Source organism: Bemisia tabaci, chromosome 8, assembly GCF_918797505.1.
Source record: "Bemisia tabaci chromosome 8, PGI_BMITA_v3".
NCBI classification, from domain to species: Eukaryota; Metazoa; Arthropoda; class Insecta; order Hemiptera; family Aleyrodidae; genus Bemisia; species Bemisia tabaci.
The window spans coordinates 10,901,069-10,916,861 of NC_092800.1; the positions used below are offsets into that span (position 1 = coordinate 10,901,069).

At 34.8% G+C, this 15,793-nt stretch overlaps 1 protein-coding gene across 1 annotated transcript; it reads right to left on the reverse strand.

Annotated features, from left to right (window-relative positions):
• Positions 1-116: 116 nt before the first annotated feature.
• On the reverse strand, positions 117-15,788 carry LOC109034695 (BOS complex subunit ncln). The gene is made up of 13 exons (XM_019047975.2): positions 15,563-15,788; positions 14,365-14,552; positions 13,118-13,268; positions 12,579-12,673; positions 11,983-12,066; positions 11,401-11,610; positions 10,251-10,364; positions 9,679-9,819; positions 8,049-8,201; positions 7,119-7,240; positions 6,351-6,449; positions 5,312-5,390; positions 117-4,847 (listed from the first exon to the last, which is right to left on the reverse strand). Exons 1-13 carry the CDS (start codon positions 15,735-15,737, stop codon positions 4,779-4,781), a joined length of 1,680 nt encoding a protein of 559 aa, XP_018903520.2. The 5' UTR covers positions 15,738-15,788; the 3' UTR covers positions 117-4,778.
• Between the last annotated feature and the right edge of the window lie 5 nt (positions 15,789-15,793).

Here is a 15,793-nt window from a genome sequence, read left to right on the forward strand (position 1 = left end):
CAGGAACGGACGTCTCCAAATGAGAATGTGACAAGAAATATTTTTGAACCTCCAATTTTTTCACTGCTGGAAAATTCCTTTTAGCATTTTGCTGACGATAATTAAAAGACAACAGATTATCAGTTTTGAAAAGAAAAAATTTATTAAAATTAAAAAATAGATATCACTACAGAAGATTACATTAATTGAAATCCAGGCAAAATGCCACCTTAACATCATTCGCAGAATGAATTCACAAAAATGCACCCTCTATAGCAACAATTCAACTATCCGAAAATTTAAAAATTCATATGTTGCCCTGATGATGGGTGTATAGATTAACCTAACAGAGGAGAAAGACTAGATTGTAACTTTCAAATCATTGTTTCTACGCTCAATTAAATTTTCATTTATTCTCACAAATTGAAAAATATTTCCTGAGATAAACAACTAAGCGCTAAAAAAAATTCCCAGGATGGATATATTTTGCTAAAAGTTTAGAGTTTTCAAAACAGAACTTTTGATTAAATCAACAAAAAAAAAGACATACAGGAGAAGGGCATTTCTAAGCGGTGTAAAATAATTTAGTGGAAAGACCATGGTCTTAAGAAATACTTATTTGATGAAATAGAAAAAAAAAAACCACACAGTTATTGACTTATTCTGTTCGAAGACTAACTTATGAAAGAGATTTTCAGTGCTAGTGGGTGATCCACAAGTATAGACGCGTATTCAGATTTACAACATTTCAAATTTCCCATCAAACTTCACATTTAAAAAGTGGTGCACTACAGTCCATAACATGAAACGCAGCAGCTAGATATGGGGCCAGGAAAGCGGCAATATCTATTTTCTAAAGGTTGTGGCTTGAATGTGCCGCATTTCAAACTTTGAAAAAAAGATTGATTTAAAAGATCACTCATTTGACTCCATCTCTCAGTCGGCGGCTACTTTCGTATTGTAAACTATGATCAAATTTATTACTTGAAAATTTGTTTTTCTTCTTTGGAAAAGTTTTTCAAAAACTTCAAAGGACAAGGTTACTTTGCTTCCCTTCACAAACATGACAAAGGAGCAAAAATTCTTAAACGTTGAAATTCGGATAAATTTTTTGAAGCATCCCCATTTCATCCAGCTAAGATCAGTGCAGTGGTATTAAGTAAGAACTGAGAGTCTCAAAAGTCATTTCTCAAATGTAAATATTTTTCCATCAATGCAGGTAATGCAAAACAATTACAACAAGGTCCTATTTTTTCATCGAAGGAAACGCTGTTGTTAAACAGTTAATCTGATTAAGGTACCAAAAAGAGGGAATAAATTAGATCTCTGATAAACATGCTTCCTCATCAATTTCACACAGAACGTATGACCTTCATGTTGGGCGTATCAAAATTTACTCATTGATTAGAAAATAATGATTTTAGTTTGCATTGTAAACAATTCAAGCTCCTCACTCGCAAAAAGACAATAATTAGCGTAGGTCATATCTGCCTTTGAAAACAATCTGGCAAAAAACTGGAGCTGGCTTTCGCACACATTCCCATACTCCTCTCATATAATACATCTCTAAGCTCATCTAAAAAAGTCAGCCCTTAGAAAAAATTTTCTACTGTAAAATATACAGATTTTATTTGAGTGGATTAGCTTTGGGTTTTCTATGCGCATTGGTGTACACAAAAAACGCTATATTCTCACTTGGTGCATCCATCAATATACAAATCTATTGTCGAAATTGTATCAATGCCTCTCTTAGCCATACGTACTTGTAAAGAGGAGATCAATATTTCGAGAATACTAAAAGCAGTGTGCATTATTATGATGGTAGTAGCGCAAAACACAACGAAACACAACTAGGCATCAACAATATCGTAGAACTACTTGAATTGCAAATCTTTGCACCACAGAACAAGATTAATTGTATGACATTGGCCATGAGAGAGCGCTGTTTTAAAATTACTTTACATTCAAAGAATACTCCGTTCCCCTAAGTATAAAGTAGCTTCATGGCAAAAGAGGAAGACAACGGGAGGGAAAGAGTATCCATAAACATGCTACAGTAAGTTCAAGTGATGAAGGGACCTTTTGAACTAATATGCTTAAAATAATGTCTAAAATTCAGAAAAATAAAAATAATAATAATAATAAAAAAAAAACAATCTGAATCGACTGAGCTTGCTCATGGAACTTAAGCACATGGTGAAGAAAAACTGACAACACCTCAGAATTCAATAAAAAAACAAATATAACAGCCTACAGGATAGGCGGTCGCCTACAGGAGAGGAGCCTTAGTACTTGGAAACAATATATTTATCAAATTGTGATTTTCACCAAGTTGGGACACAAAATCTGTGTTCCATTTTCAATGAGAAGCACATTCTAGCACACCAAAGAATAAGCTGCAAGTAATTTGGTTTATACTTCCGCCAATGAAGGGCATAGGGCAGCAAATTACAAAATAATCAAATAATTGGATTTCATTTGGCAATAAAGAACTATGTACGGTTTTCGGCTCATTTTAGAAACAAAGTTTGAGCCATTGAAGCCCTCGTGCTTATAGGAGCTTTTATTGATGAGTTAAAAATAGTAGTTCCTTATCGAAAAATGTAGTCTAATTTAGAGCCCAAATAATGGCAAACCGAAACTTAACATTTTTTTTCAAGGCTATGAAAGGCCTTGTCCACACGAAGAACCGTTTGCAGAACTTTGCCGGAGCAAGTTCGCAGAACTTTAAGCTGCACATCGTTTACTGCCTCTTTCCAGTGCGCAGATCGAATAAATTATAACTCAGCTATAACTAATTCCACCGAAGTTTTGCAAACTCTACGTGTGTGGACAAGGCCTTTAGTTTTTGAGTAGAAACTCTTACTGTCAACACTCTGATTTGGTTTGAACTTTTTAGGTATTTTTTGCACATACAAATCCAAGTAACAGATAATACATAAATATCCAAGTACATAAAATAGCACGAGTGGCTTAAATTTTACAGAACAGTTCTCTAGGCAATGGATCTAATACCTGAACATCTGGTTTTCAGGCACTGAAGTCCCTTCTCCTGTGGTTGCATAAGAATTATAACAATAACATAAAAGCGAAATAGCTAGCGAAAACGGTCAACTATTATGCAAGGTACTCGAGGGCGGGAGGAGAGGGGTTGCTTGAAATTAGTTTACGAGTTGAGCTGAAGCACAGGGTTACATAACAATCAAAATTTAAACAATTGAGCTGTTTTTGTTGGGAGTAAAATGGAATACACCTACTCAATGCTTCATAATGTGAGGAAAGGGTATGTAAATTAATTTTTTACACAGATTATAAAGGGAGCTAGATGTTAAAAAACATTGAAAAGCGTGTTGAATAAATCTTCAAAAGCCCTTCTCAGGGAAAAGGCAATCACATAATACACCCATAAACTGAGAGAAGCACTCGCAACCTGATGAAGTTCACATTTCTGTCATTAATGATTGTTACTTATGATAAAAGAGGTCCATGATTAATGGAAAAGTTTCTCATTTGTCTTTTTATTAGTTTTCTTTTGTGCTCATTAAATTTTTGAAAATTTTGTAAACAAAGAAAATGATAGGTCTAAACTCAGCAAGTAGCTTAAAATTAAAGTAAATTATGGAAATATGTTTTGAAAGAGACACTGATGGTTAGAGCGTATTTTGATGTTACAAGTTTCATAATATTGAGAGAGCACTTATGAATTCTTTTTTATCTCTGGGGTCACTTCATTGCAAATTGAACCATTTTCTGACCGATTTCTTAAAACAATATTTGAAAGTTGAAAGTAGATTTGTATAATTTAATTTTTTTTTTTTTTTTGCATACTTCCTAATCAAGTAGCCTCATTTGAATATACTATAAATCCCTAGGTTTAGCAATTTCTTTTTATTAAGTTGCTTTGGATTGAAAAGACGAGCGCTGAGTTTTCCCTTCAATATTTGAGGATTGAACCCATGACTAATTGACTAGTTTCAATTTTTTATCTTGTTCTGATTGATCGAGGTTTAAAAAAATTCAAAGAGATATCTGCTTATTCTACTGCATTTAATGGACAATCTTCCACGTATAAAAAAGACCTCTTTTATAATTCGTTTGTAAAAATAAAAAAATTAACCTCTTAGGAAGACATATTTGACAATTGATGAAAAATAACCAAAAGGAGATAATCAGATGCCTTAAAACATCATCTGCACTCCTTTAAAGAAGGATTTTTCAATTTTACACCTGGCTCCTCTTTTAAGTTGCTATAAAATGCTGCGATTTATCGTAAGGGGGCTGATAATTCACTGTATCTAGACTTCATTTTGAAAATTAATCTTCTGACGAAAATGCTTTTCGAGAAAAAGCCGTTTAAAGCGCTGCAAAGTCACTTTTTAGTGTTTTAATTGGTACATAAACAAAGAAAATGAGAGATTTTATTGAAGAGGCTAATTGTGGAAATTAAAGCCCATATTTTGGAGGAATTTACGTTCAATCCACAACTTCGAGAGGGGATTGCCTTAAGGAACAAAATTAAAGACATAAAAACACTTTCCTTACACCTTAAACTAAACAAACACCTTCTCTATCGAAAGAAATGAGCAAACTTGAGGAATCACAAAAAATAACAAAACGCTTTAAACCTACAGAATTACTAACTCTAAACTTGAGTATCAAATTACAAATACTTTAAAAAAATTGCCCTTATCTGGTACTAACCTCCGACCAAAGCTGATGACCACTGTGATGCGCCAACACCAAATTAGAAACTACGATTCCTCCGAAATTGCGTAGTGGACTATTCCAAAAAAGAATGATCAGTTGACTTTCTTCTTGACGACAGAAGAGGAAAATGACTGGATTGCATTGTACAGGACAGAAAATTTCTGGAAAAAACACAAAAATATGGATATAACAGCTCAACTTAGTTAGTTTATTTATCAAGACTTGACTTTAAACTATTTTCATTTAAAGACAGAAAGCAGAAACATGATAAAAGAGATTAAATGTACTTAAATTTGCTAATTTCTGTTGGTAGATGAATGCTGATTGCTGGCTCTCTCCCTCTACGGGCATATTTGACCTTTCTTTCTCTCTTAAAACCTTGAATGCTTCCCCCTGCAAAGAGTTATGGAATGATGGTACATATTTGATATTTCTTCATCCAAATTTCAAAGGAGAAAATCATTGAAGAGCATGAAAATTAATCAAATAACATGACTCCCTTTACAAACAAAATCCAGTAATGAAAATCTTAGCTGGATCAGCATTAATTTGAGAATGAGGAAGTTTTTTTCTTTTCAAACTATTTACTGACAGTAAAAAATAAAATTCTGGCAGCAAGACTTACAAGAATTGCTAGGTAACAGAATCCAAGATAAGCTCCGATTGCTGCTGAGAGGAACAAGTCAAATACTGCTGGTTTCACACTGGAAAATAAAAAGTTAATTTTGAGCTGCTCCTGACAAAGACTGACAAGTAATCCGTAATCTAAAAATAATGGGATGACAGAATAAAGCCACTTTATCCTGCTGGGAAATCAGAGCCAAAAATTTAAACAAATTAGAAGTAGAGTGACGAAATTTCAGGGTGACCCTCAGTCTTGCACTGTGACTTATTGCAGTTCATGTTGCAACTCTAATTCTAGTTTTTGGATCAATTGGACCTGGCACAATTCTATCATTGGGTTGCTTTCAGTATTCGGGCGACATCTTTAGTGTTTTTCTTTTTTTAAAAAAATAATCTATAAATGAATAAGACTTCTTAAAATTTGGTAAATTCATTGAGTGAAAAAACAAACAAATAAACAAAAAAAAAAAAAAACTAGTGACCAAATACATAACCGCTTTTGTGCAAAAGGTATCACTGTTGTGTAGTGTTGCCATTGGGCAAGTAGCGGGCATGCTGCAGATGATGCAAGGAACTCAACAGGTCTTTATCTTTTTCCCTCTTTTTTACAGAATGGTAGTAACAAAAAAAAAAGAAACAAAGAAACACAAAAACCAATATGAATAACAAACAGAGAGAAGACTGTACGTTTGATCCATGTACAGTGTTAGAATCTTGCAACTTTAACTTTTTTTAATATTCATAGAGTTCATAGTTGTGGTAAAAAAACAATAGTTTCTTCAGCATTCTGTCTAGATGATAGAGAGAAACGCAGAGCAGAATGAGTTTCCAGACGGAAAAGGTAAACAAACTCTATTTATGTTACAGCACAAGTAACTGAAAAAGCCACCACACTTATTATGTTCAAAGCATTGAAGAGATACCACCATATCTAAACCTATGTCGACGAACTCTTTGACCTTGAACCATTAATGCATTGTATTAAGACCTTCTGGTCAGCTTATAAATCTATTGAGGTTTAAAACGCAAATGAGTCTTACTTGTAAATATGAAGAGCTGCTTTGGTAACATCATAAAATACAAACTCCGGATCCCGTTTGTCAGCTGTCATATATGAGACTTTTACATCCCGTAAGTACCTAGATGTTGAAAATAAATTTTCTTACTACAAGCTAGTAAATTATCTTCACTTCAATTACATACAACTAGGTACCGTGTTAAAAACTAATGTTTAGACTAGTTTATGAGCGACTTGCACAAAAATTTAAAAGACCATAAAAAGCTTGATAAGTACCAGATGGTAATAAATAAAAATAAAAAGATAAGAGGGGGAAAAGGCATATTTTCATTCAGTAAACGGTATAAGTGATTATAGTCTATTTCTAAAATACTTAATATGAGATTGTAAAAGGCAAAGGTATTGATATTTTTTGTATCAGTAACATAAGTTGCTGAGGTTGAAATTTCTTCTCATTTTCTGAATAAAGATAAATCATTATTGGAAATCGGCAAGAATAATTAGAAAAGTAACGATTTTGTGATTTTGACTTAAATGGGATTTCTCATGGTGTAAAAACTCAAAATTCATGTAGAGCAATGATTCTGACACTGACCCTACTACGAGATTCAGAGACCAAAGAAAATTTCAGGTAAAGCAGAATTTTGTCTGAAGCCTATTTCGATTTAGCAAGATTTCACGATATCACAAGTGGACAAAAAGTAATAAAAGTAAGTATGCTTGATCTGTGCTTGCAATGAATTTGAAAACTAAATTCTGAAATTTACTGAAAAACACTAAAGCTACTTACGTTCCCATACTTTCTTGAAGAATGTTTACTAGTATGTTGTTTTTATCACCTAGCAGTTGAGCAGATCGAGGATGATTTGACAAGAATTCTACCCATGATTTGATGAAATTAGACCTGACACCCTGAAAAAAAACAAAAAAAACAATTAATATAAACTTCTCTCCCTACGCAACCGTTAAACTTTTATTAAAAAAATGAAAAAGAAAAAAAAACACCCTAACACAAATATTAAGAAAACTCGGATGCATTTTAAGATCTAACAATTCTTCTTAGATAAATTCTGAATTTGCTATTTTCTTTGGAGAAGAAAGATCAATGTCATTTTTTTCAGTGCATGACCAACATGTTTCGACTAGTTTTTTTCATTTCAAGAAAGCCTCGTCTACACTTTGCGATCAAAATGGAATACGAATGTGTCCCAAAATGACGCGATATTGGTCCTTCAATTAGGAAACCAAACAACCTATTAGAATAATCTTGGTCTTATTTGAAAGAGAACGTCAACAAAAGCAGAGAATTTAGACCCAGAATCATCACACGATCTTGAATCATTCCAATTTTCTTGCATTGTTACCATGGTTGTGCCATGGGTCATATGACCACTAGAAACATACAGCATTTTGAAGTCATGTTGGATGTTGCCAAGCAGTAATATGAACCCAGAGGAAAAGTTTTATCTGCGCATTTCGGTAAGAATTAATTTTCATCAAAAAATCAAAGGTGGCTGCCTTTTATGCCATTTTGACACGATCATAACATGGTCAATTTTTGTTCAAATAAGTTGATCTTGTCCCATCTGTCAACATTTGACAGCCTCTTTCGAGTGAGACCAAAATCAGCTTGATACATTCCTTGGTTTATAAATTACAGCAACAGCCTCGGTTATTTTGGGAGACGATATGCATACATGAAGTAAAGAATGTAACTTACATAGGACCCAGTCATGATGTCATTAGATTTTGAAAAATTGAAAACATAGTGCGCTATAGATTCAGCTAGAAGATTGACACTCTTCTCGAGGAATGCTGTGTTTACATTCGCTTTTGTATCAAAAATTGTACTTCGGATGTAGTCCTTGTGAGACTGGAACAAACACATTTTTTTAATAAATACATTAAGGCGATAAAATAATTTCATATCACATGTTTATGAAACTGATTGTATAGACAAGGTAGCAAAGGAGTAAAATGCTACTCATAAAATACAAAATGCAGAAAATCAGATTTTTCGACTCCCCCCTAACCCGACTCGGGGGGGGGGGGGGGGGGTACCTATCTTTCAACAATGATCACCTTGTTAGCCATGTACGAGGTCTGTTCGATTAGAAACCGGATTTTGGTCATAACTAGCCTATTGTGCGTCCAAATTAGGTTTTCTTGATCTTTTCTGATGGCTGAAAATATACTTAAGAACGCTACCTTCACAAATTTGAAAAATCTTAATTAACTTCGTTGGTATGTGGCTTCAAGTACGGCAACCTCATGGGTGTTTTGTGATTTTTATGTTTGACCGAACTTGTCTCTCTTTTTTCGGTCTTGCACTACATTTTTCAATCCACAAGGATCATTGGAGTTTCGTCTCCGTATAGTAGCCGTACACTCAAGTATTATCACCGAAATTATTCTATCCAAAAATGTAGGATCATGGTTAGAACGTTCAGGCAGCTATAGGTAAATTAACATTTGGTTGGATTTTGTTCAACGGACAACAATCAAGGGGCAAGTGTACCTGAAACTCGATGCATGTCTACATATTCTATCAAAATTGTGTGTACATAGCCTTCAGAAATATAACACTGTTCAGCAAGCTCGAAACGATCATTTTCGAGACTTTTGTCCGCACTTCTTCCACGTGACAAATGTTAGTTGCCATTGATGGTCGATTCCCATGCTCCTCATCTTCAACGAACTCCTGACCAGTTTTGAATCGTTTAACCCACTCAAAATAGTGAGAACAACTCATATAATGATCTTGGTAAACTTTACTCAGCATACCAAAAGTTTCGGTACAAGGTATACCGAGCTTGAAACAAAATTTAATGTTAAATCTTTGCTCTGTCAGTGATCGCATGATGAAAATCGCAGAACCCACCTGACTTCCTCGTATTCAAGATGGCACAGAATAAACACAAATAAAAATAAACAAAATTTGTGAACTTAGCGTTCTTTAGTACGTTATCAGCTATCAGAAAAGTCCAAGAAAACCTAATTCGGACGCACATTAAGCTAGTTATGACCAAAATCCGGTTTCTAATCTAACAGACCTCGTATGATGAGCAGTTATACATGGGTGAAAATAGTACTCCAGCTACACTCTATTAAATCACTGCATGATCCTACATGGGTTGTGACAAGCATAGTACAGCACATAAAATGCAAACGTTAACCTGATTTTTACATTTTAATTTTCTGAGGAGTGATGATAAAAAGACGCATCTACCTCATGAAATAATCCGTCAAAAATCGTGCAGCAACTAAAAAGTTATGAGTTTAATTGAAAAGACTTTTCCGGCAAAATTAACCAAAATAGGAAAGATTCAAGTTAGGCAGGTATGACTTACTGTTAGGCTTGAGACAGTAAAAGCAGGCAGTCTCTTGATACTGAAGCGTTCGTGTTCCCATGCCAAAAGATCATCTGCAAGGTTTATCTTCTTGTGCACCATGTGGATGGAATTGGCATCATCACTTACATTTTTGACAATCTGTGAGAAAAAAATTTAAATACTTTTTTTGCTTGATCAAACATTTGTATATACTTTATCAGGAGTGTGAAAAGTTCTAAACCTCAATAATTTTCCAAGAGGCCTCAAAAATTACCTAGAATGCACTGGTTTTTGCAAAACGGTCAATGTAATGTACTAATTAAAATTGAGTCAAATTTTTTAGTTGGTTTGCAATTTTTATTCTGATATTTGCACAAATTGTTAAATTGTGTTGTTTGCAGGGGACATAAATTTCTGAATTAAATAAAAAAGAAAAAAAAACCGGCCAGTGTTCACGATTTGGTCTTATCGGCCGGTCACGCAGTCGAGAACGATTTACATCTCTGAGGTTTAGTTTTAATGTAAAAAATGCTAAAAAAGGGCGTTGAGTAATTTAAGAACATTTCCTAAAGGAAGTTTACAGTACATACCTTTATAAATTGATCGGCTGGACTTCCTGCCTTGGGTGGTTTGGAAACATGGAAGTACAATTGGTCACTTGATGAGCCGCCAAGAGAATCCAGACAGATAACAAAGGGCACATCCTAGAAAAAGTGGAACAATAAATTTGCATTGAAATCCTGCAAGATATAGGACCATTTTGAGAGATCTAATGATTAAAATCTTAAAAAAATAAATAATTTTGAAGTTTGGCCTGTAGATCATTCATCTGAAAAAGTCTGATAATCCTGTAGTGATTGATTTTGAGACTAATGTTAAGATTTTTCCAAAAAAATCTACCTCACGGTTGAAATTCGAAATGTTTTAATCATGCCCTGAATGAATATTGCGGATCCACCTTAAAATAATATAGATCCACCTTAGGGAAAAGTGGCTTCAGTCTAATACGTGGCAATCCCTTTAATATGTTGCTTATTATGCCTCAATCTAAGCTCATTAATGCTTATTAACAGTCGTCCATAGTTTTCCAGGGAATGCGGTCCCATACATCAAACACTATGTAAGGCAAGCGGTTGTTGACGCCATTTATGCTCATGATGATCATTGCTCCAGTCGAAGAATGCACCACCGTACTTTTGGTTTTTATTTTTAAGGGGTGTGGTGCCAGGGAAAATAGGTACCCAAAACATGGAGACAGGCAACAAGTTAATAGAAAAAAAAAGGGATGCAAAGTCGAAAATTTCCCCACTAAGTTATACTTATGATTCCTGGAAACAGTGTTCGAAACTCACCTTTGAGTTTTAGGAGCCATGCGGCGCATGAAGCTTGATTTTTAGGGGCCATTGAAGATTTTTTAGGGGCAAAATTAACTTTTTGCCTATACTACGGCGCATTTAGTGAAAAGTTAGACACAAGATGTTTAAGTCACAAAACTAGTAGCTGTAACTTGAAGGAGATTTCGAAAAATCACCAAACAGAAGAACTAGGATTTTTTTGAGAGGGAGGAGGGGGCAGAGACAATTTTTAGAGGCCTTGTTGGCACAGAGCCTTCATTTTATGGGCGCCATAACCGATTTCTTAGGCGCATTTGGCGCGTTGGCACCTGTGAGTTTCGAACACTGGCTGGAAATGACATTATATTCAATAAGTTCAAAAACTCGAGACAGGAAGGATTCTTACATGGAGAGTAGAGCCTTCTGAGACATCAATGTTGTCTTCCAACCACTTCTTACTTCCTTGGTAATTAATTTTGCCACCACCAGAGAGCAAGAACAGCATGTTGAAGCGAGGATGCGTCTTTAAGTTAGAGTAAAAATGAGAGAAGATACGAGCTAACTCCAACAGAGCGACTACTCCGGAACCATTGCTATCACTTCCATACGACAACTCCTAGAAAGAAAGAGAGAGTGATAAAATTGATTTAGTACGGGGAAAACCTGGAAAATTTAGCCTCCAATTTTGAAACAGGGAACATAGTTTTATAGATAGCTTCTTTACTAGTAGGCTTGAAAATCTGACCATAACTACTTTCAATGAGATGTTTGATTAGAAATGAATTTAGACAATGTTTGGAGCAGAAAGAGGAGAAAACATTATGTAAAACGCATCCTGTCATATATTACATGTGAAATGTTGTGTATCATAAAATAGCTTCCATAATAAAGCAACTAACTATCTACCAATGTGTGTTTGCTAACTTTAACAGATAAAGAAAGTAAAAAAAAGACAAATTAATTCAATGTTGTTGCTGACAATACTCACGGGTGCAACACCAAAACTGTCATAATGAGCAACGAAAACTATGGTGGGTAACTTGTCCTCAACGCCATACCCCGAAAGTTTCCCCTGAAAAAGAAGACAAAACTAAAGTAACCATATAAAAAATAGCAAAAAGAAGGAGAAATATATGAGAGGTAAATAGTAAAACTTCTGAGCACATTTCTTTCTGAGGAGAAAAATTTTAAATGCTTTGTTGACTTGTCCAGCCACAGTTCATCTAGATTCTAGATTATTTTTTGGGTTGACTACAATTCTAGGTATTTTCTGAAATTAAACAATACTACATGTTTTTCAACTGATAGTTGGGCAGATATATTAGTTACTGCTGAATCAAATCATAAAAAACAATAACTCGACTTCATCCCATCACTGAAAAATTTCCATTATTCTTCTCTGGGTGGAGAATATTTCCTGAAAATTTTTAAAGAATAATGTTGATTCGTTCTTCATTAAAAGAATTAAATAGAAGAGGAGATTCTGAGACAATGCAAACTAGATATATGGCTTGTATAAGTTTTAGTGAAAAAGGAAATTCCATGCGTTTGATTTTGGAGGTACCTGGTTGAGTCCAAACATACCTGGATAGTGGGTATTTGAAGGTCATACTTAATATTAGGCCTGGGAGCATTTATGGACACCTGATAACCATTTGCGGAGATTGAGTTAAATAGAGCTGTAACAGAATAAGAAAACTTTAGAAGATAATATTAATGATAGAAAAGATCAGATGTGCTTAGCAGTTACACTAAATTTCCCAGACACTGAAATTCTTTACGTAGAGTGCAAAATTGCGGAATATTCTTCCAACTATGACTTATTAAGTCATATTCTTAACAGGAATGGCACCAAAGTCTTTTTGGTAGGATAGAAAACTAAGGTTATGGAAAATGAACAATCCGATTTTTTTTTTGAAAATTTTTCAAGGCTTGTGACTAGGATATACAAGGTACAGTCCAACCAACTCAACAAAATGAAACAGATGTTTTTCACTGACCGCTGTATCTGAAATGACATATCTTAGAGTTGATCAAGGAAACAATTTAATGCTGAAAACTGAAGATTTGTTGAATGAGACAGGGCTGTGAAAAAAACACTGCAAAGTAAGAGAAAAATTTACCATGAGCTGCTGTTTCTTTCTTTGGTTCACTAGCAGTTAAGCCAGTTGATAAATCTCTCACTATAGTTTTCAGTTCATAAGACCACTCCAAAAAATAAATGGGAATTTGAACTTGCTGAAGCAGCAAGTTCTTTTCAATGCTCAGCACATTCTGTGAAATAAAAAAGTGGAACAAATTATCAAACAGCATTTTTGCCTTAACTTTACATGGGTCCATACATCTAGAAGAAAAATATTGTGGCGATGCAGCAGTGGCACACATTTTTTAAATTCATTTTCTGAAAGTATGGTGTAAACTAAGCTTCCAGGAATTTTTCATATTTTTTTACTGTATTTTAAAAATTCCAAAAATTGGATCTATTTGAAACGATATTTTTGGCGGACTATGATGAAGTCATCAGGCGGGGGAATAGTGTTTGCTGATGGGCTGAAATCAACTTCAGGCATTGCCTTGCTACATCAACTTGACTGTCCGCTTTTGATTAATCAGATTTTGGTTGGCTTTGTCTCCACTTAAAAATAGATTGAGAAAATTTTTAACACACATTTCGGTTTTTGAATAAAATTCAACGTAGGAAAAACTATACTACAATCCTGCTAAAATTCCTTGACACTGCCTTTTTATTGTAAAAAATTCAAACAGCTCTGAAACTTCATATTAACAGTGAAACTACCAGAAAATGTATCTTGGTTTGCAACGTTGTAGACTTCTTGTCATATTTTATATTGTAAATGCAAAACTACTCAACAATTCTTGAAAACTTCTATGATTTTTTTTCTCTGTTTGAGGAAAAGTCTGTGAGACCTTCAAGGAATAATATTGATTTGTTCTCCTAAAAAAAATAAAATGGAAGGGGAGATTTTCAAACACTGCAAACCAGGTACATAGTCTGGCAGTTTTACGGTCCATATGTTATTTTTTGGCAATGCTGGGCTGCATAGTCCGGGACAAAACTTTTTTTCCCTCCAATTTTATGATAATTTTTTTTTTTCTTTCTTATCGATTGAGGACATAAACAAAATTCATTCAATTTCAAGAGGCTGGAGAGCAACACTGATGATTTTGTAAGAGTTAACACAAAAATTATTTTCAGAGAGAAAGCTCTTACCGGACACCAAACAAATTTGAAACATTTTATGGCTAACAATGAACCAAGAATGCAAAATTCAGAATCAAAACTAAAATCTTGTTGTTTCCAGAAATTTTCACTGATCATTGAAATCATTAAAATGAATTTCAAGCTCACCTGTTTCTCCTCGGCTGATAATTTAGAGAAATCTCTTGGCAATATTATTAGTAGTGCCCCAGCTTGAGTTAATAATTTGTCCAACTGTTCCAGGGCTAGATCTTCGAAATGCGCTATGACACAATGCCTTAACGTGCTCCATGTGCTCAGTGATCGAGCCTCCAAATTAACCACACTACTGCGACAGCCTAAAATGAAATTTACTGTGATGTTCAAGTTTGAATGATCGAAACAAAGATGGAATTTAAAAAACTGACAGCAGTACATCTAGAAAATGTGGATAAAATTAATCGCAGCCCTGACTTGGAAAGTCAGAACCCGAAGGAATTTGGCAACCAGTTCTAGTTTCGGTTCTCCTAAAAAAATAAATTGACAACACAACAGTGTCAGAGGTTCCAAATGGGTAATGCATCGTGTTATCTTCACCTTTTCATTCTCTCACTGTTGCACAACCCCAATTCCTAGACAATTGTCCTAATAGACTGAGTAGGGTCTTTTTGGATCTCGCAGGAAATATCTTTGATTACCCTTCGATCTTCATTAATCCATGCATTACACAGCCGGATTGACTTGAGTAGTACTCGAATTAAAAGATATTTTGAAACAGCGCTTTCTAGATGCATATTTCTGTGGATTAATATGACATTTTGGGATTGAATATTTTTTGCCTGATAGATACTTTAATGCCCCTACGGTTTGACTGTGATGAGTAGAAAAAAAAGTGTTAAGGGGCAGATAAACCTGCGAGCTAGACGCGTGTCTTGAGCTACAAGTAGGCCTTCGGCAATCTTCGTAGCCACTCGTAACTCGCTCAAAGTAGGATCGGATCCTCCTTTTCGGGTCAAGACGCGCGTGTAGCACGCAGGGGTATCTAGTCCTTTAGGGGCGCTATACTATCAGGAAGTTAGAGAGATCTGATAGAGTATATAAATGAAATTCCGACGTGAATAAACAAGACCTCTGGACTCTAGATGCAAATTCTTCTACAAAAATATAAAAATGGTGGTGCCATTGGAAACACCCAAAACCCGTACAATGGAACAACTATTAGGTTTGGGGGAAATGTTCTAGTCCGACCCTACCTAGTAGACCAGAGAATTTAACTTTAATTGCAAACGAATGATGAATAAGTTAATAAACTTATCTTTGAAAAAATAATGAAGACAAGATCTGTAATTGAAATAAACCTGAAACGTACCTCGGGCAGTGCCATGCAGGTCAAAGTGTTGCATCCGGTAGGCAGAGAATTCATGAGAGGCTTCGACGGGATTTATTGGGGAAAGGATAATAAATATCGGGAGAGCTAATATTAAATATATTGGAAAAATACTTTTAATTATTTCAGCAAATTGATCCGCGTCCAAGGCAATCATGGTGAAAATAGGTTAACTGATAACGAAGGGAGTGCTGCAACCCGCAACATACCGCA